Genomic DNA, 19,717 nt, shown 5'->3' on the forward strand with positions numbered 1-19,717 from the left:
GACAGGGTTCTTTAGGTTTCTACAGGATGCAGGATCTGATGCCAAGACCAGGTTCTTTAAAACATCAACTGTGAAAAAAAAAGTTATGGAACACGAGAATAGAAAAATTAACAGATTCCCTTTGAGAACGTATTCTTTATGTTGGACAAGACCAGGTTCTTAAGAGTTCTACAGGTGTCAGGTTCTTCAGACAAGACCGGATTCCTTAAGGTTCTACAGGAGTCAGGTTCTGATGACAAGACTGGGTTCTGTAGGGTTCTTCAGGAATAAGGATATTCAGACAAGACCATGTTCTTTAGGGTTCTACAGAAGTCAGAACCCTAAAATGCATGCATGTGGAACTTCTTTAAGGTTCCACATGCATTTGATATCTAAATGTATAATACACATTAAGTATACTAATTTATAGATTAGTATTCAAATATACATTAGTGTTTACATTTATATATTTTTTTATTTTTATATATTTGTATTTATATATTTAAATATTTAATAGTGTTTATATTTATAGTTTGTATTTATATCAGTATTTATATTGATACATTAGTTATTAGTATTAACGTTATATGTACAGTATATTAGTGACAGTTTCAAATATGTCACCGAATCATCACCGGGAATAAAACAGGTCGCAGTCGGTCCTCCGGTCCAACAGGGTTCGCTGTTCGTCCGGCTGTTCGCTCAGCTTTTCGCTCGGTGTCGTCGACGCGGAACTCGGTGCGCGTGTTTGTCTTTGTCCGCAGAAAAGCAGCAAAATGTGCGCCGTGCAGCTGCTGCGGGTGTCGGTCCACGAGCGGATCAGCGCCGCCGCCGAAGACTTTCTGCTGCGGCTGGAAGAAGCAGAAGAAGCGGCTGAAATCCCGGCACTGAGAACGCTGCTCACCGAGCGGCTAACGGCGGCTGCGGAGGAGATCGTCGCTCTGTTGGAGGAAACCGTGGCGGAGTACGAAGACCGAGCGGAGCGCTCCGAGCGGGAGATCCGCCGCCAGAAGAGGCTGCTCGATGCCCTGCTCAAGCCCCGAGTCCACCTCCACAGGACAGGTAGGTGGACAGAGACACAGGGACACAGAGACAAGCCCCGAGTCCACCTCCACAGGACAGGTAGGTGGACAGAGACACAGGGACACAGAGACAAGCCCCGAGTCCACCTCCACAGGACAGGTAGGTGGACAGAGACACAGAGAGACAGTGAGAGACAAACACACCTGGAATTTGTCATGTTGATTATTTTCCATCTGATGACGTCATTTTGACCATATTTGGCATATGGAGAAAATACATGCCGTTTCCACCACATGCACTGCCACAATCAATGCTGCTAGTAATCATTGACATATCCCAGACTGTCAGCAGCTACAATCTACTGAGCATGGAGGATATTGGAAATAATTAATGTTTTCATCTAAAAACATAGTATTATCGTGACAAAAACCTGCCATTTACAGGGTTAAAATTCTGAAAATGAATGAATATTTGATAGTTATGATTAAGACTGATGTTGGTTAAAAAGTAAATGCAGTGAAAGAAGAAAATCATATTAATGTTTAATATTTTTAAAGCTTGTTTTTGTGTGCAGAGTGGTGTGAGTGTGTGATATTAAAGCGACATTAAAGGGTTAATGAATGAAGATTTTCTTTAACAAAGAAAAAGAAAAGATAATTATATTTTTTGAATGAAAACTGACGTCCAAATCGAGTCCTTGATCACTCGTGTCCATCTGTGGAGTCCACCAGCTGCATCCAGAGCTGCAGCGATTAGTGTGTGTGTGTGCACGTGTGTGTGTGTGTGAGTGAGTGAGTGAGTGAGTGAGTGAGTGACAACATGTGATCCATCAGGACTCGTTGTGTCTCCTCAGACTCTCTGCGGACTCTGGACTCTCGGCTCCATGCTGCAGACCTGAACCTGACCACAGCTGAGCGCCTCAGCGGTGATGCCTCCTGCCCGTCCACGCCTCGCTCTGCCTCCCCTGCCCTCCGTCCGCCCACCTCGCCTGGCAGTCTCCACAGTGACGGAGTCCCTGATGATGAGTGGAGTGAACAGAGTCGGGCTCTGAGACCTCCGAGGAAGAAGAAGCGGGGACGGCCGCCGCTTGCTGTCACAAACAAACGGAAGAAGTCAACACCGGCGCAGAGCTTCGTCTGTCACGTGTGTGGACGCTCTCTGCAGGGGAAGGGCTTCCTGCTCAAACATGTCCTGCAGGTCTGTGCCAACAACCCCGACTGCTGCTGCGGCTTCTGCGGTGAGCATTTGGACACAGCCGGCGAGCTGGCGGCTCACCTGCAGACACACCAGGAGAACAGTAAGACCTGCTCCTTCTGCGGGAAAACCTTCCAGTCCATCCTGGCACAGGAGCTGCACGTGCGCCTGCACACCGGAGAGAAACCGTACAGCTGCGACGTCTGCGGCAAGAAGTTCAGCCAGAAGGGCAACCTGACGTCGCACATACGCGTCCATGCTGCCGAGAAACCCTTCAAATGTAAACAGTGCAGCCGCGCCTTCTGCCACAGGACGTCTTTGGAGCGCCACGTGAGGGAGCACAGTGGCGAGGAGGTGCACACCTGCAGCGTCTGCGCTCAGGAGTTCAGCAAGCTGCGCAGCCTGCGGCGACACATGGCCACTCATCAGAAAGATGCCAGCAACAAATCGAGACGACAGCGCAGCTCGCCGCCGGCGTCCCACTGTAGAGTATGCGGTGATGTCTTCACCAAGAGGACCTTACTGGTGAGACACGTGGAGACTCACCTGCACGACCCAGAGGGCCGCTGTGGACTCTGCGGACACCAGTACGAGTCCACCGCCAGCCTTGCCGCCCACCTGCACTCCCACCGTGAGATCTTCAACAGCTGCCAGGTGTGTGGGAAGTGCTTCCCCGCGCAAGCGGCACTGCTGATGCACATGAGGATTCACACAGGAGAGAAACCGTACTCCTGCAGCTTCTGCGGTAAGACCTTTAACCAGAGCGGCAACCTCAAGACGCACTTGAAGATCCACACGGGCGAGCGGGCGTTCTCCTGCAGCCTCTGCGGGAAGGGCTTCACGCAGAAACAGACGCTGGACACACACGTCCGCTTCCACAACAAGGAGCGGCGCTTCCTGTGCCAGGTGTGCGGGAAGGGCTTCATGCAGGAGGTGGACCTGAAGAGACACATGCTAATCCACACAGGAGAGAAGCCGTACAGCTGCAGGGTCTGCGGCAAGAGCTTCCAGGCCAAACGCTCGCTCAATGGACACCTCAAGGTCCATGCCACTGCGGGCACCGAGCCAGGGGCGGAGCTAGACCATCGGCGAGCTGAGCAGCAGACGACGGACAGCTTTTACCCTGGATTCATCCAGCTCTAAAAACTCACCAGCTGCAGAGACTCAGAGACAAAGATTCAGAGTCAGGACATGGTTCTGTAGTGGTTCTGATTGGAACACGTTTGAGAACCACAGAGTCCTGCAGGTAGACAGTAGGCGTCAGAAACAAGATCACAAACAATAACGTGGTGATGAGGTTCTCTTTATCTAGTTCTTGAAAGACTCTTGTTCGCTGCAGAACCATTACAACAACACCTATCAGTTTCAGGTCACTCGGATCGACTGCGGCGGTACTTGGGTGCACTTTTGACCTGCCCTTTTAGAGTGCTTTCACACTTTGAGTCACATTCACACGGTCACACGCTGGTGTCCGGGGCTGCGTACAGGGCTCCAGCTGTTGCTCGTTTTTTTTCCTCTCACTGAGGACAGCAGGAGCAGTCCGGGGGTTGGTATGTCGGGTCGGTGCCGTCCTTCAGGGCGCACACGGTGGCTTTTCACTGAAAGTGAATATTTCTCACAGAGCCGTCCGATCCTTTTTTCTGTCGGCGTTCACACGGATGTTTTTACTTTAACACAGAGCGCAGGCTGCAGCTCCTCTGCTGAACTGAAGAGCAGCGCTGAGCAATGAGAGAGATTTCTTTTAAAAATGGGAAAAAAGGACAATGTTCAAAAGTAATGTTCCACAAACTGCAAGAAATTATGTCAGAAACGGGTAGGAAAAAAACCTACATTATAATCATATAATTATATACATACATACATACATATATATATATATATATACATATATATATATATATATATATATATATATATACATACACACATTGTAATATAAATTTATATATAACCTTTTAAGCACTTTTCAACAAGTCTTGTTTGCCTTCGTTATTGTTTATTTCTTTCTCTTACTTAAAAAAAAGAAAGAAATTTTACTTATTGTCAGGTAATTTTCTTGTATTTTTTACTAATTTCTTGAAATTTTTTAGGTAATTTATTTTTTTGTTGCTTTTTGCATCCTTCTCATGTTTTTGAAAGAAATCAAGACAGTTTGCTCGGGTTTCAAAGGGTTAAACAACCTGGATCTGAATCAGGGACAAAAAAATGTGACGGGAACATCTGTCTCAGGGACAGATCAGCATGTTGAGCAGCCGGGGATCGAACCAGTGAGCGTTGGGTTACAGGTCGCCTTTTGATTATCTTTATTGTTTGAAAAATAAAACCAGACGGAGAATTTTTATTTTATCTACTTTGAAAGGGGAGATTTTTTTACAGACAGCCACTGAAAACTATTTTTTTATTATTATTATTAATAATAACCGTAATACACAAAGAAAAGAGTATCCGTGAGAAAATCTCAGACCACCGCAGCCGAGTCGACCAGACCTGATCCTCAACTGCACACAAAGCTCTCATTCTGACCGACAAAACCTGCTGGGGGTTCAAGGACACAGCTCCGAGCAAGTGAACAGGTCACCTAGAGGTGTGAATGGTTCACTCAGAGCGTGTGAATGGTTCACTCAGAGCGTGTGTCACGTGGTACTTTATGAACCAGCAGTTTTTGATTTCTCACAGCTGTGTTTTGACCTCCTGTCGGTTTCTAACATTCTGAAGTCACATTTCTGATTAACCAAACCTCCAAACTTCAGCATAACTTAAAAACTCTGTTAAAACTCTCAGTTTTTGGTGAACCTGCAGAATTTCAGCCTCCTGGCTGTGAACGTGCTGAACTTTAAAAACTCCAGCCGTCGCGTTAAAACACATCTGAACTTCAGGAACGCACAGAAGAAGAAGAATGAACCTGCGTAAATCCTGACTGAACCGAACGATGTCTCACAGGGAGTTTCTTTAAACTGAAAATTGAAGATGTTCAGCTCATTTCACAGGAAGCGTCTTTAAAAATAAAAGTCTGTGGTTGGACTCGGCGAGGTGACGTCACCTCTAAAGCAGGACAGAAGAAGAAGAAAACTGTCTCCTGGGTAATAAAATATTGAAATATTTTGGTCTGTTTCTGTCTCTAAATACTACACTACCTATGAGCCTCGGCTGCTGTTGCCATGGAGACGGACACAGACCCGTCACCATGGTAACTGAGTTTAATTTTTTGATTTAAATAAATTTTACTTTAAATGATTAATTTCTGTAAATGTATTAAACAAACAAACATAAATATCCAGTTATTTTTTATTATTCACATTCATGGTTTTTTAATTCAAATTTACAGATTCAAAACTTCCCAAGATCTTAATCGGAATAATTTAATCAATGCCACAAGTTTAATAATCAATATGAGTGTGTAAGTGTTCATAGGATCATGGAAAACCTGGATAAGTCCTGGAATTTAGTTTCACAAACCTGTATAATAACATGATGTGTTCACGGACCGTTTTTGGCTCATAAATGAGGTCATTTTTGGTGATTTAAAAAACCAAAACAAAACATCCAGCACACGGGATTTATTTAAAAAACACAAAAATAATGATCATATAAATTTTAATAATAAAGAAAAAAAATTGCCAAAGTTTTAATGAAAAAAACATCTAACTTTTTGCATTAAAAAATGTTAGAAATTTTTAAAAGGAGAAAAAGTCTCTTTTTAGCAATATTTTTTTTGTTGTTTTTTGCAAGGAGTGTTTTCTCTAAAAATCGGCAGTAAAATAAATGAAATCCAGCTTTTTCATGTTGTGTGCCCCTCCCCAAAATGAAAACAGAAAAAACATGACACCCTCAAGTGCTTAAAAATGTAAATAATTGAATATGTATTTTAAAAAAGCAGCTCTATATTGATGGAAATGAGCGATCAAGAGAATCGATGGTTGTTTCAGAGAATGTTTGGTCTTTAACATTTGCCTCATAGTCCTGGAAAAGTCCTGGAAAGCTTCTTGAGAAGTCCTGGTTTGAAGCCTGTGTGCAGCCTGCAGCGCCTCCTCCGGTCCAGCAGGGGGCGGCCTCCTTTCGGTGTGAACACAGTGACCCGGATCGGCTCCGGGTTGTTTTCCTTCCTGCTGCCCGGTACTCGGAGCTCTGTCCCGGGATGGCTCTGACAGAAAGCCCGCAGTGCCGCGGGCTCCGGGCCCTCACCGAGGCGGTGTCGGAGCAGCTGAACCGGGTCGGTGAGGAGGTTCTGGAGTTGCTGGAGAAGCGGAGCTCCGGGGGAGGAGGCGGTCTGCTGCAGCCGCTGCGGCTGCTGCTCAGTGAGCGGCTGTCGGCGGCGGCGGAGCGGGTGGCCGCGCTGCTGCAGCGGGAGCTGGAGGAGTACCGGCGGCAGCTGGAGCGGCAGGGCCGGCTGCTGGAGGCGATGCTGAGCCCGGTGGTCCGGCTGCAGAGGACAGGTGAGAACTCCATACCTGTCTGTGATCCAGGACCCAGAGCGCAGAGAACCGAAACACCAGAGCAGCACTGAAGCCTCAGATCCTGTGACCCTCTGTCAGTCAGCTCGGTTCTAAAAACGTTCTAAGAATGTTTCCTTTTAGTTCCCAGAAGGTTTTTAAACCTGCAGCGCGTCCTTTGACCTACTGCTTTCAATACTACTTCTACTACTACAACTAATACTAATACAACTTATATGATTACTACCTCAACTACTATTACTAATTCTACTACTAATTCCACTACTGCTCGGACTACTATAATAATAATAATAATAATAGTAATAATAATACTGACACTACTAAAGCTGACTTGACTTGACTTTTGATTCTACCACAATTAATACTACTACTACTGCTATTTATGCTATTACTACCTCCACTACTATTACAACTATTACTAATTCTACAACTACTGCCACTACTACTTCTACTACTACAACCACTATTACTGCTACTATTGCTACTACTATTTATACAACAACTACTAATTCTACAACCTCTACTACCACTAGTCCTGCTATTACGACTACTACTCCTATTAAATATTTGCTACTGTTTTGCTTTTAAAAGTAAGAAGTGTCTATCTTTTAACCCTTTTCAGTGAATTTTAACTTCCTTCTTTGACACTTTTAAAGTTCAGCTTCCTGCTTTTCCAAAAATGAATTTCAGCTTTTAAAGTCTGTGTAAATCAAATTCAGAGATTTCTTTCAAAACACCTTCTAAATGTTTTCTTAGGGTTCAGCTTCAGTTTCTGACAGATTTTCAGAAGTTTCTTTTAATTTGTTTTATATTTCTAAATTTTCAGTCATGCTTTTGCATTTATTTTACCATTCACACGTGTGTTCAGAGGGAAATGCATTTTCTAGTTTGACTATGAATTTTCAGTAAAGATTTCACTTGTGCAAAATGACCGGAGGTCAGGGGCCCGTGGCAGTGGCCCCGCACAGGTCAGGGGGACGGAGAGTTTTTAGGGACGGTGGCACGCCGCTGTGCACTTTGGCACCTCATTACATCAAAAGTAAGAAAAAAAGGAAAACAAATGTCAGAGTGAATCAGTTTTTTGGGTTTTTATTTGGGAATCAGTAACTGATTTGGGGGCCACCAGGCGCCCCACAGCGGGCCAGATTTGGAGTGTCACTGCTTTAGGAGTTAAAAAGGGTTGAAGCAGCTCTGCAGTAACTCAGCATCATTTTATCTTCCAGAATTCATCAGGATGGCAAGCCCTGCTGAAAACCACTGCCTGCCGTCTGCGGTCGACCCCACCCACCACGCCACAGCCCCATCAAGCCCCGCCCACCACGCCACAGCCCCGCCAAGTCCCGCCTCCTCAGACGTCTCTGCAGCCGACAGTGATGTCGACTGGAGGGGCAGCGACCACTCATCCACTCAGAGAGACACAAACAGGACAGCTGGGGGACGGCGGACACATCAGGCGGCAGTGGATCCTCACCGATGTGTCGTCTGTAGGAAAAGTTTCCGTCACAAAGGAAATCTGGTGAAACACGCAGAAACGCACTCAGAGCAGCCACAGTGTGGCGTCTGTGGAGAACAGGTCAAGTCCTCAGACGGTTTGTTCAAACATCTCAGATCCCACAGAGAAACTGACAGCGGCGGCGGCGGCGGCGGCAGCGGAAAGTGTGAGATCTGCAGTAAGACATTTCAGAACATGGAGACGCACATGAGGAGTCACACGGGAGTCAAACCGTTCAGCTGCGATGTCTGCAGCAAGAGCTTCCCCCGAATCGGAGCGCTGCGGCGCCACAAGAAGATCCACAGTAGGAGGACAGATGCTGTCTGCCCAGTCTGCAGCCTGACCTTCAGCCAACAACGGCGGCTGCAGGACCACCTGAAGACCCACGGAGAAGACGACGGGGACCAGAGCGAGGATGGTCAGTCTGAGACGCTGAAAGCAAAGACAGACAGATGTGGACAGAAGTCGTCTCTGTCCTGCAGAGTCTGCAGCGAGTCGTTCCACAGCCGCGGCTTCCTGAGGAAACATGCTGAGACGCACTGCCGGGACGCTCGCAGCATCTGTGGTGTCTGCGGGCAGCAGCTGGACTCGGCAGACGCTCTGCTGACTCACCTGCAGTCTCACAGAGAGACGAGTGGTACCTGCAGCATTTGCGCCAAGACTTTCCAGAACATGGAGACGCACATGAGGAGCCACACGGGGATCAAACCGTACCGCTGCACTGTCTGCAACAAGCGCTTCCCCCGCGCCGGAGCACTGCGGCGCCACAAGAAGATCCACAGCGGTGAGCGACCGCACATCTGCCCTCTCTGCGGGAAGACGTTCATCGAGAGCAGTGCCTTAAAGACGCACATCAGGAGTCACGCAGGGGACGAGGACGCCGAGCCGCCGGCGGACGGTCTGAACCTGAAGTCTGAGACAGAGAGGAGTCCGAGCGAGGAGAACACCAAAGTGGCTTCTCAGACGAGTCACGACTGCATGGTCTGTGGGGAGTCCTTCCAGAGTAAAGGCAGTCTGAAGAAGCATGCCAAGAGTCACTCAGCGGAGGCTGTCTGCGGCGTCTGTGGCGAAGCTTTACCGCCGTCAGAGATGCTGACGGAGCACCTGCAGACACATCGAGATGCCGGGAGCATCTGTCACATCTGTGGGAAAACCTTTCAGAATATTGAGACGCACATGCGCAGTCACACCGGCGTCAAACCGTACTGTTGCACCGTCTGCGGAAAATCATTCCCGCGGCCTGGCGCCCTGCGTCGCCACAAGAGGATCCACAGCGGCGAGCGGCCGTACATCTGCGAGTTCTGTGGGAAAACATTCATAGATACTGGCTCTCTGACAACGCACATCAGGAACCACACAGGAGACAAACCGGCCAGCCGTGTCTCCTGCGAGACGTGCGGGAAGAGCCTGGCGTCCGTCCACGTCCTGGAGGTCCACCGCAGGATCCACACTGGTGAGAAGCCGTTCCAGTGCCGCGTCTGCGGGAAAGCCTTCCGGCAGGTGGGAGGGCTCACTGCCCACATGCTGACGCACACGGGTGAGAAGCCGTTCAGCTGCAGCCTCTGCAACAAGAGCTTCAGCACCAAAGGCTACCTGCAGACGCACCTGCGCTTCCACCGGAAGGAGCGCGCCTTCAGCTGCGGCGTCTGCTGGAAGGCCTTCGTCACCAACAACGACCTTAAGAAGCACCTGCTGACGCACACGGGAGAGAAGCCGTTCAGCTGCCGCGTCTGTGGGAAGAGCTACCAGGAGAAACGTTCCCGGGACGTCCACATGAAAGTCCACCTGGACATCCGCCTCGGCAGGGAGCCAATCAGGAGGCAGGACGCCCCACAGCCAATCAGGAGGCAGGACGCTGTTCAGCCTGACCTGCTGCAGCTGTAGGCCCACAGACTGATCTGAACCGGTTTATAAACTGACCAGCAGTTTAAGGAAGGAACACGTGACAGTAAATAAACTACAAAATAAGCAATGATCGGGATCCTCTGGGGCCCCTCCTGCTATCCAACTAGTCTGAGGCCCCGGGCTGACCCAGAACTGGGCTGACCCAGAACTCATGGAGGGATTAGAGAGGAGAGGACATCTGAAGCGCTTTTCTCCGCCTCCTGACCCCGAGACAAGCGGAGGACGATGGATGGATGGATGGATGGATGTAACTGTAAAAAGGAGAGTTTGCTGTTTCTGCTGTTTTTTAAAAAATCTCTTCAGCGTTATTTCCTGCTTAAAACATTTGTTAGAAAACTCTTCAAATGTAATGAGTTACATTACTTTGATGAAAAAATAAAACGAAATGCCCAGCCATGAGGCGACCCCTCCGTGTGTGTTGGGGGTTTGTGGCTGAGTGTGTTTGTCCTGGAGTGTCGTGTGTGTGTGTGTTGCTGCTGACTGTGTGTGTTTTATTCTGTCTTTACTGTTTTTATGCGATCGGTCGACCGTAAACAGAATTGCCCTTTTGGAATGAATGAAGTTGTCTTTATCTTTAACCCTAACCCTAACCCTAACCCTTAACTAATTACAATTTTATCATGTAACTAGTAATCTGTAATCTATTACATTTGAAAAGTATCCTCCCCGCTCTGCTACCCGGCGACTGCAGCAGTTTATGAAGCGCAGAGTTTTAATTTGAGTCAAATTGACGACTGAACCATTTTTACAAAAACAGTTTTGAGTTTTCAGAGTCGAAAACCTAAAAACCCTTTATTATTGATCACTCTGCTGATTGTGAAGTCAGTCCATTGTTTTGTCGTCTCAGAGACACTGATTGACGATTTAATTCACAGAAAAAAAATCAGCAATACTTTCAAAAGAAAAAACATTTTTTTCTGTTGCAGATTAATTTTTCTGTCCGTCAGCTGATCGATGAATCAATTTGTTTGTTTTCTTTTTTCCCCAGCTGATATCTGTGAGGATGTTCAGAGAAATTAAACCCGCCTGTTTCCTGCAGAAAGACCCAGATCTTCAAAACAACTACGATTATGGTTATTAAAATTATGTATTAAAAAAATTACAGAAAACATAATATTTTGAATTTAACATCATTTTTTCGGGCCATTCCCTTGTTTGTTTTTGTTTTTAACTTAACTTTTTTTGCTACTTTTTGAATTTTACCCTAGCCTAACTTATTTCCTGCTAATTTGGGGGTAATTTCTTGAAAAGTTGCACCTCACCTTCCTCTCATTTATTTGGGAGATTCAGTCAATGTGCAGCTTTCAAAGGGTTAAATATGGAGGAAAAACCAACAGCTTCAATCAGCAGCAGAGAGAAACTAAACTGCATACTACAGTTGAACTCAGTATGCAGTATCCTCTACATACTGTGTTCCACAGTAGTATGCAGTAGTATCCTCTACATACTGTGTTCCACAGTAGTATGCAGTAGTATCCTCTACATACTGCGTTCCACAGTAGTATGTAGTACAGCTGTTCAGGTGGATCCTGCAGTATCCTGAGTCAGACTCGGCTGGTTTCTGGTTTTTGAAAGCGGAACAAACAGTAAAACTGTTACCGCGCAGTAAGTAAACAGGTGATGTGTACAGACGACGGTGATGAAGATGAAGATGAAGAACACCTTTATAACAGGTGGAAGTGACCTGATGTACCGCCGTTACGTTACTGCGTTACGAGCTCCCCCAGTATTCACGTATCTTTGTTCGGGACACGGACTCTTTGTTCTGCATCAGTCACAGGGACTGTCCCTTTAAACGCTCTGACTGGATGTTGTTCACGTGAACGCCCGAGCTCGCGTGCTGGTTAAAATTCGCTCATATCAGGGCGGCCTCTGGCTCAGTGGTACAGCGTGCTCCCCAAGTCATGTAGCGGTCTGGGTTTGATTCCGGGTTTTGGTCCTTTGCTGTGTCGTCCCTGTTCTGTCAGTCGTGTCTGTCGGTCTCTAACTGCGCTATAATAAAGGAAGGAAAAGCCAAAAAATAATATTTAGAAAATAAAGAATAATCCACTCATGTCTCAAGTACTGTAAATGTCCTTATGAGATAAAAATGTGATTTTGTCCAAATAAACAGTGTAACACCGGGACAAACCAAGGACCCCGTCTGGTCGGTTAGGTCTGTGCAGCTGTGTGATGGCTGGGCTCGAGCCTGGCGATAATCGGTCAGATAATCAAACCGGTTTCTTTAATAATCAGCAGTCAAATAGAAACGACGCGCTGCCGCTTAAAGATTTCTATGACATTAATGCTATTGGTGAAATATTAATATTTGTTGTTGGAACGATTCACTTGTCCGTTTCCGCCCGGTGCTTTCATTGTGACGAGTTCCTGTCTGACGTTGTTCCGGTGTTTCCGGTAAGTCCGACATTAACCCCCCGGTAGCTCCTCCTCCTCCCGGATCACGGAGCCTCCGGCCGGTACCGACCGACTTCACTGTAATACATCCACGGTATCGACATGCTGCAGCTGGACGTGTTGCGGCTCTTCGTGCAGCAGCGGCTCTCCGCCGTTACCGACGACATCTGCAGGTACCTGAGCCGGACCCTCACCGAGTACGAGCGCGAGCTGCACCGGCTCCGACAGGAGGTGGACCGGCAGCGGAGACTGCTGGAGGACAGGCCGAGGGACACAGCGGGGGACACACCGGAGGGTGAGCGGACACACAAAGACCGACTGTTGATTTTAAGGAGACATGTCCGCTCAATGTGACGTAACTGGGTTTTCCCGCCAGATGTCGCTCTTTGTTTAGAAAAGTAAAAGTACACAAGAAGTACACATCAGTTTTATTAAGAGCATCAGCAGTAAAAGTACACATCAGTTTTATTAAGAGCATCAGCAGTAAAAGTACACAAGACGTACATGTCAGCTTCATTAAAGTACCAGCAGTAAAAATACAGAAGTACACAACAGTTTAATTGCAGTAGCAGCAGTGAAAGTACACTTCAGCTACATTAAAGTATCAGCAGTAAAAGTACACAAACATTCATGTAAGTAGCAGCAGTAAACGTACACAAGTATTAACTTAACTTAACAACTTAACAAACTTGCAGTTTGTACATGTTGGACAGTAAAAAGTCTCCTGTGTGATATTAGCAGATAGTTAAAAGTGATGCATTGGTGTGTAAATGACACCATTCACACAGAGGCAGAGAGACAATACACAGCAGACACCATTCACACAGAGGGAGAGAGACAGTACACAGCATACACCGTTCACACAGAAGGAGAGAGAGAGAGAGAGAGAGACAGTACACAGCATACACCATTCACACAGAAGGAGAGTGAGAGAGACAGTACACAGCAGACACCATTCACACAGAGGGAGAGAGACAGTACACAGCATACACCATTCACACAGAAGGAGAGAGAGAGAGACAGTACACAGCATACACCATTCACACAGAAGGAGAGAGAGAGAGAGAGACAGTACACAGCAGACACCATTCACACAGAGGGAGAGAGACAGTACACAGCAGACACCATTCACACAGAGGGAGCGGGACAGTACACAGCATACACCATTCACACAGAAGGAGAGAGAGAGACAGTACACAGCAGACACCATTCACACAGAGGGAGCGGGACAGTACACAGCATACACCATTCACACAGAAGGAGAGAGAGAGACAGTACACAGCAGACACCATTCACACAGAGGGAGCGGGACAGTACACACCAGACACAATTAACACCTTATGATGTTGTGGCTTAACATTATAGTTTTCTTTTCTCAGGTGCTTTGCCAGTTTTCACCACAGAAGAAGAGCAGCAGGTGAGGGAGTGGGGCTTCGGTCTGCACATTAAACAGGAAGAGGGCGGAGCTTCTGGACCAGAGGAAATAAATGGCCAGTTCATGCAGAGTCCTGATTGGCTGAGGGAGACACCTGAAACTGACCAGAGTCCTTCAGCCAATCAGATCCTGTCCTGTGGGGAGCGAGTGGGGTCTCATGCAGCTGTCAGTGCACAGGTGTTCACCACAGAAGAAGAGCTGCAGTTAAGGGGGAGGAGCTTCAGTCAAGTCAAACAGGAAGAGGGCGGGGCTTCAGGAGAGACAGAGTTCACGCAGAGTCCTGATTGGCTGATAGAGAACAATGATGATGGATGTCCTTCATCCAATCACAGCTGTTCTCACAGAGAAGACGGCCGGCTGATGAGACCTGATCCTATTGTCCAATCAGCGTCCTCTACTGAGGACAGCGACGACACTCAGTCTCAGTCTGCTTTCATGGGGACTCGAGGGACTCAGGGTACTCGGGGGACTCGGCCTCCTGTCGACCAGAGGCTGCTGGTCTGTGGTAGTTGTGGCCGAGAGTTCAGCTCAAAGCGGACTCTGAGGAAACACATCAGACGGAACTCGTCTCAGGACCAGGACCAGATGTCCTGCAGCCTGCGGAGACCAAGGGCCCCCTTTCAGAGTCCCGCCAAGACCTTCAGCTGCAGAGTCTGTGGCAGCTGCTTCTACACCCAGGGCATTCTGGTCCGCCATGCTGAGAACCATTGCAAGGAGCCTGAGAGCCGGTGCGGGGCCTGCGGAGACCACTTGGAGTCCACCGAGTCCCTGAGAGACCACCTGCGGTCCCACAAAGAGCTGGGCAGCACCTGCGACGTGTGCGGCAGGAAGTGCAGCTCCATCAGGAGGATGGAGATCCACAGACGGGTCCACACCGGAGAGAAACCATACCGCTGCGGATTCTGTAGCCGGGACTTCAGTCGCAAGGAGAGTCTGGAGAGACACCTGAAGGTCCACAGTGGGGACAGACCGCACAGCTGTAGACTCTGCAGGAGGACATTCACCAGGAGGGAGTACCTGGTCCAACACCTGGAGACTGACCACACGCAGAGACCAGGTCCACCTGCAGGGATAGAGAGGACGGAGAGGCCAGGTCCATCTGTAGGGATAGAGAGACCTGATCCACCTGCAGGGACGGAGAGACCTAGTCCACATGCAGGGACGGGAAGGATGGAGCTGTTTACTGTGATGTCAAACTGAAAAGAAGACGATGATTTAGTAATAAAACTCGACTGTGTCGTTACTTCTTTGTGTTTCATTATTGATCTTATTTTAATCAATCAGTGACATCATCACATGATAAATACGTCATCATACCAACAGGAAACAGCTAATTGATTCTTATTGATTGTGTCAGCATCAGGTTAAATTCAGGATCAGCCCAATAAACACTTAAAAAATGGGCAGTTCATGTTGGTGGAGAGTCACTCAGCCGTCATTTCACGGTCATTGGGCCGTCATTACACGGTCATTGGGCCGTCATTACACGGTCATTGGGCCATTCTTTAGCAGATGATCAGATGGTATTTATATGATAAAATGTAATTAAAAAGGATCAACGAGCTGCAGAGTTTCACTCATTGTGTTTGCTGATGTTCTTTTGAGAACAGACTGTCGAGAACGTTCTGCGCCCAGCTTGAGTCAGAACGGTGCATTCAAGTGCAACATTTACCATCAAGAACAAATTAGTTTTTTTTATTAACAGGAGAGAGTGGGAGGAAGAGAGAGAGTGTGTGTGTGTGTGTGTGTGTGTGTGTGTAGTGATCATTTCCAGGAAGAGGTACAGAGAGGTCGACTGTGTGTGTGTGTGTGTGTGTGTGTACGCACACTACTAAGTGACTTCCTGGTCCACCGGGTGTATCCTGTTAAAACACACACGCTCAGTGGGTCATGTTTGTTGTTCATTATTAACTTTATGAACACACACACACACACACACACATACACAGTAATACACGCATTAACACACACACACACACACACACACAGAGTAACACACACACACACAGTGTTAGTGTGACGTCACAGTAAAATGTTGTGGTTGAGCGTCACATCAGACCTTTTAAATTTTAAAAACTGACTCTTTGATGTTTGAAGTTGAAGCTGAAATCCTGAGGTTGAAAAAAGCCTCAGTGGTTTTTTACTCTTGTCGTTTTGCTGATTCGTTTGTGCAAACGTTTTATTTTTGGATACATTTTAAATGAGACGGAGAATAAAATGATTTGGATGAAATATCACTATTTTGAGACCAGACTTGGTTATGTTTTGTTACAGCAGCGTTTAATCTGCATGATGTGTTCAAGGACCATAAAAACTGTGAAAATCTGACGATAATTTCTGTTTTTGCAATCTCTGACTTTTTTTTTTTTTTAGGGTTAGGGTTAGGGTTAGATGAATAGGCTGAATATTTTTAAACCAAAAACTTTTGGAGTAAAAAAAAGTTGCCAAGAATTTTACTAAGAAAAATACAAAAGTCGCCAAATATTTTTTAAAAAAGACCTTTTTAAGATACTAAAATACAAATTGGCTAAAAAAAAATTTAAGAAAAGAAAATCCAACCTTTTAAGAAAACAGGCCTCCCAAACTCACCCAGGGTTTCTTTAAAAAAGGCAGTAAAATAAATAAAATTATGTGTTTCTCCCTAAAGCTGAAATAAAAACCTCAGAGACGCCTCCTCTTTCTGCACCTCCTCTTTCAGAAAGAACCAGCAGCCCCGAACAGTCAAAGCTCGCGGAGGCCGGTGTGTGCTGTGCACTGACAGTGATCTCAATCGCTGCAACGCTGTCAGTGCACGCACACACACACGCATGCGCCCCGGGGCCCCTCATCAGAGTAATTGAATATTCCCTCTGCACGCTCGCAGGGGACGGAACGCACGCGCACGCGCACACGCACTGTCAGCATTTTCGTGACTGCCCTCGTGACCTCCACGCCCCCTTCAGTTCGTGCACGTGTGCGCGTGTCCGTCGGTGCCTGTGTGTGGACGGAGCGCAGCTGTAGAGCGGGAACATTTTACCGGAGAGAGACCGGACTCAGAGACACGGAGGGACCGACCGGGACACCGAGGGACGGAGGACAGACGACGGGGAGAGGAGGCTCTGTGTCCGGACCATCGCTGTGGAAACACCCGCCCCTCCTCCTGCTCCTCCTGCTCCTCCTGCTCGACTCTCTCTGTGTGTGTGTGAACATGGATATGCAGGAAGCAGCGCGGAGACTCTAAGCAGGTATATTTCGACACACACACACACACACACACACACACACACACACACTCTCTCTCTCTCTCTCTCTCTCTCTCTCGCTCTTACACACACACACACACACACACACACACACACACACACACACACTCTCTCTCTGTCTCTCTCTCTCTCTCTCTCTCTCTCTCTCACACACACACACACACACACACACACACCTGATCACAGATTGATTTGATCGATCGGAGCTCAGCTGATTTGTCATTTTCATGATCACCCAGAGAGCAAATGTTTGCTCTGAAAAGGTTCTGAGAAGGTTACAATGTAACCACTGAATGTTTTAGAAATATTGTCAGCGGTTTTCTTTGTGTTATCAGAACATTCAGGGAACGTTCTCTCTGTAGATCTTTTTAAAAAAAATGTTATTATCGTTAACATATCACATGACATTTTCGTAAAAAAATGTGTAATCTCAGTCCTCAATAAAATGTTGTGAATGTTGCTTTGAAGACGTCCTGCCTTTGTTCTCCTAACATTGTGGGAACTTTTTTAAAAAACATCACCAGATCATCCTCAGAGTGTTGCAGCTCAAACGTTACGTCTCAGTCAGCATTTAACATCACAGGAACGTTATTAGAAATGAGAAACATCCTTAAAACGTTTTATGTACGTTAGATTAAAAAGGTTTCTTTAAAACATTATTGTAACCTGTAGGGAACGTTAGCCGCCCGTTGTTTAGATTCAGTTTTCTGTGAAAATCCTCCTCTGCCAGTAAAACCTTCTGCAGTACTCTGAGCAGTAAAAGTACACACACAGTGGGTACGTGTGTGTGTGTGTGTGTGAATCTGCTGTTGCGTTTGTGTGTGTTTCCTGCTGATGTTTCGGACTCCTTCATCCCGTTTGAGGTGTCTTTGTGTCTCCTCGGGTTGTTTCGGAGTCTCGTGACGTTCTTGGAGGGTTTTTTATTTCGTTTTTTTTCCGGTTGTTTTGTGTTGCTTTGTCATCTTTTTTGGTGTGTTTTTTTTCTTTCTTTTTAGCTCCTTTGCATCTCTTTGTGTTCTAGTTGTGTCTTTTTTGAAGGTTTTGTGTCTTTTTGAAGACATTGCATGTGTCCCTGGGGAGACATTTGTGTCTCTTTGAGGTCATTTTGTGTCTTTTTTTGGCCGTTTTGTTGGTTGTTATTTGTGTCTTTGTGTAGTCCCTCTGCTTCTCTTTGAGGTTATTTTTTTCTTTCGGTCGTTTTGTGTTGCTTTGGTTTCCTTTTTTTGTTTTTTTTCTCCTTTGAATCTCTTTGTTGCCTTTTTCTCGTTGTGTTCTTGTTCTGTTTTTTTGTAGTTTTGTGTTGCTTTGTTTTCCTTTTTTACACGTTCTTTGGGTTCTTGTGTCTTTTTTGAAGGTTTGGTGTCTTTTGAAGACATTGCGTGTGTCTCAGGGTTGTTTGTCATTTGTGTCTCTTTTAAGTCATTTTGTGTATTTCTTGGCCCTTTTAGTCCTTTGTCTCTTTTTGCATCTCTTTGTGGTCTTTTTGTGTCTCTTTTTAGTGGTTTTCATCATCAGCTCCAATAATCACAGAAACACTGACCTGAGATCAGCCTCAGAGTCTCATCTGTGTTTTTTTAAAAAACGTTCCTCCGACTTTCTGTGACGTGAAATAACGACGTCACGTTCACACGTCCTCATGTTTTTGTCACATTTCTACATTTTCTTATTCTTTTGGTGTTTATATGTCGTCTGTATGTTCTTTACTCTACTGCTGTTTCGCAACAACAACAATTACGTAAGACTGAAGGCTGCAGGAGAACAATGGACACACACACACACAGAGTAACACACACACTCCGACACGCACACACACACACACACACACACAGAGTAACACACACACTCCGACACGCACACACACAGAGTAACACACACACACGTAACACACACGCACACACACACAGAGTAACACACACACTCACACACGCACACACACACACACACACACACACAGAGTAACACACACACTCCGACACGCACACACACTCACACACAGAGTAACACACACACTCCGACACGCACACACACTCACACATGTAACACACACACGCACACACAGAGTAACACACACACTCACACACGCACACACACACACACACACACACACAGAGTAACACACACACTCCGACACGCACACACACTCACACATGTAACACACACACACACACACAGAGTAACACACACACTCACACGCACACACACACACACACACACACACACACACAGAGTAACACTCACACACACACACACAAAGTAACACTCACACACACACACACACACACAGAGTAACACACACACACACACACACACACACACAGAGTAACACACACACTCAGACACGCACACACACACACACACACACACACACAAACACACACACTCACACATGTAACACACACACAGAGTAACACACACACTCACACACACACACACAGAGTAACACACACACACCGACACGCACACACACACACACACACACACACACACACACACACACACACACACACACACACACACACACACACAGAGTAACACACACACTCCGACACGCACACACACTCACACATGTAACACACACACGCACACACAGAGTAACACACAC

At 46.7% G+C, this 19,717-nt stretch overlaps 4 protein-coding genes across 5 annotated transcripts in view; all 4 read left to right on the forward strand.

The window, feature by feature from the left end:
- The first annotated feature begins 668 nt into the window (after nucleotides 1-668).
- On the forward strand, nucleotides 669-5,297 carry LOC121964757 (uncharacterized). 2 transcript variants are annotated; one of them, XM_088090657.1, is made up of 2 exons: nucleotides 669-1,161; nucleotides 1,856-5,297. In XM_088090657.1, the coding sequence occupies exons 1-2, from the start codon at nucleotides 756-758 to the stop codon at nucleotides 3,337-3,339; spliced, it is 1,890 nt and encodes a 629-aa protein (XP_087946783.1). In that variant the 5' UTR covers nucleotides 669-755; the 3' UTR covers nucleotides 3,340-5,297. The 2 variants fall into 2 exon arrangements, with proteins under 2 accessions (XP_087946783.1, XP_087946784.1); XM_088090658.1 differs by having other exon boundaries at nucleotides 669-1,041.
- A 992-nt stretch (nucleotides 5,298-6,289) lies between these two features.
- On the forward strand, nucleotides 6,290-10,496 carry LOC121964208 (uncharacterized). The gene is made up of 2 exons (XM_088090656.1): nucleotides 6,290-6,629; nucleotides 7,871-10,496. The coding sequence occupies exons 1-2, from the start codon at nucleotides 6,332-6,334 to the stop codon at nucleotides 10,021-10,023; spliced, it is 2,451 nt and encodes an 816-aa protein (XP_087946782.1). The 5' UTR covers nucleotides 6,290-6,331; the 3' UTR covers nucleotides 10,024-10,496.
- A 1,108-nt stretch (nucleotides 10,497-11,604) lies between these two features.
- Nucleotides 11,605-15,116, forward strand: LOC148186770 (uncharacterized). Its single transcript, XM_088090689.1, has 2 exons — nucleotides 11,605-12,733; nucleotides 13,818-15,116. The coding sequence occupies exons 1-2, from the start codon at nucleotides 12,541-12,543 to the stop codon at nucleotides 15,071-15,073; spliced, it is 1,449 nt and encodes a 482-aa protein (XP_087946815.1). The 5' UTR covers nucleotides 11,605-12,540; the 3' UTR covers nucleotides 15,074-15,116.
- Nucleotides 15,117-16,614: 1,498 nt separating this feature from the next.
- LOC121966057 (atrial natriuretic peptide receptor 1-like) overlaps nucleotides 16,615-19,717 on the forward strand; it is a 31,889-nt gene continuing 28,786 nt past the window's right edge. The window contains exon 1 of the mRNA XM_088090630.1: nucleotides 16,615-17,097. The gene's annotated coding sequence lies outside the window, so the exon portion shown is untranslated. The remainder of the gene's footprint in view (nucleotides 17,098-19,717) is intronic.

Source organism: Plectropomus leopardus, chromosome 17, assembly GCF_026936395.1.
Source record: "Plectropomus leopardus strain MGB_pleo_1.0 chromosome 17, ASM2693639v1, whole genome shotgun sequence".
Classification (NCBI taxonomy): domain Eukaryota; kingdom Metazoa; phylum Chordata; class Actinopteri; order Perciformes; family Serranidae; genus Plectropomus; species Plectropomus leopardus.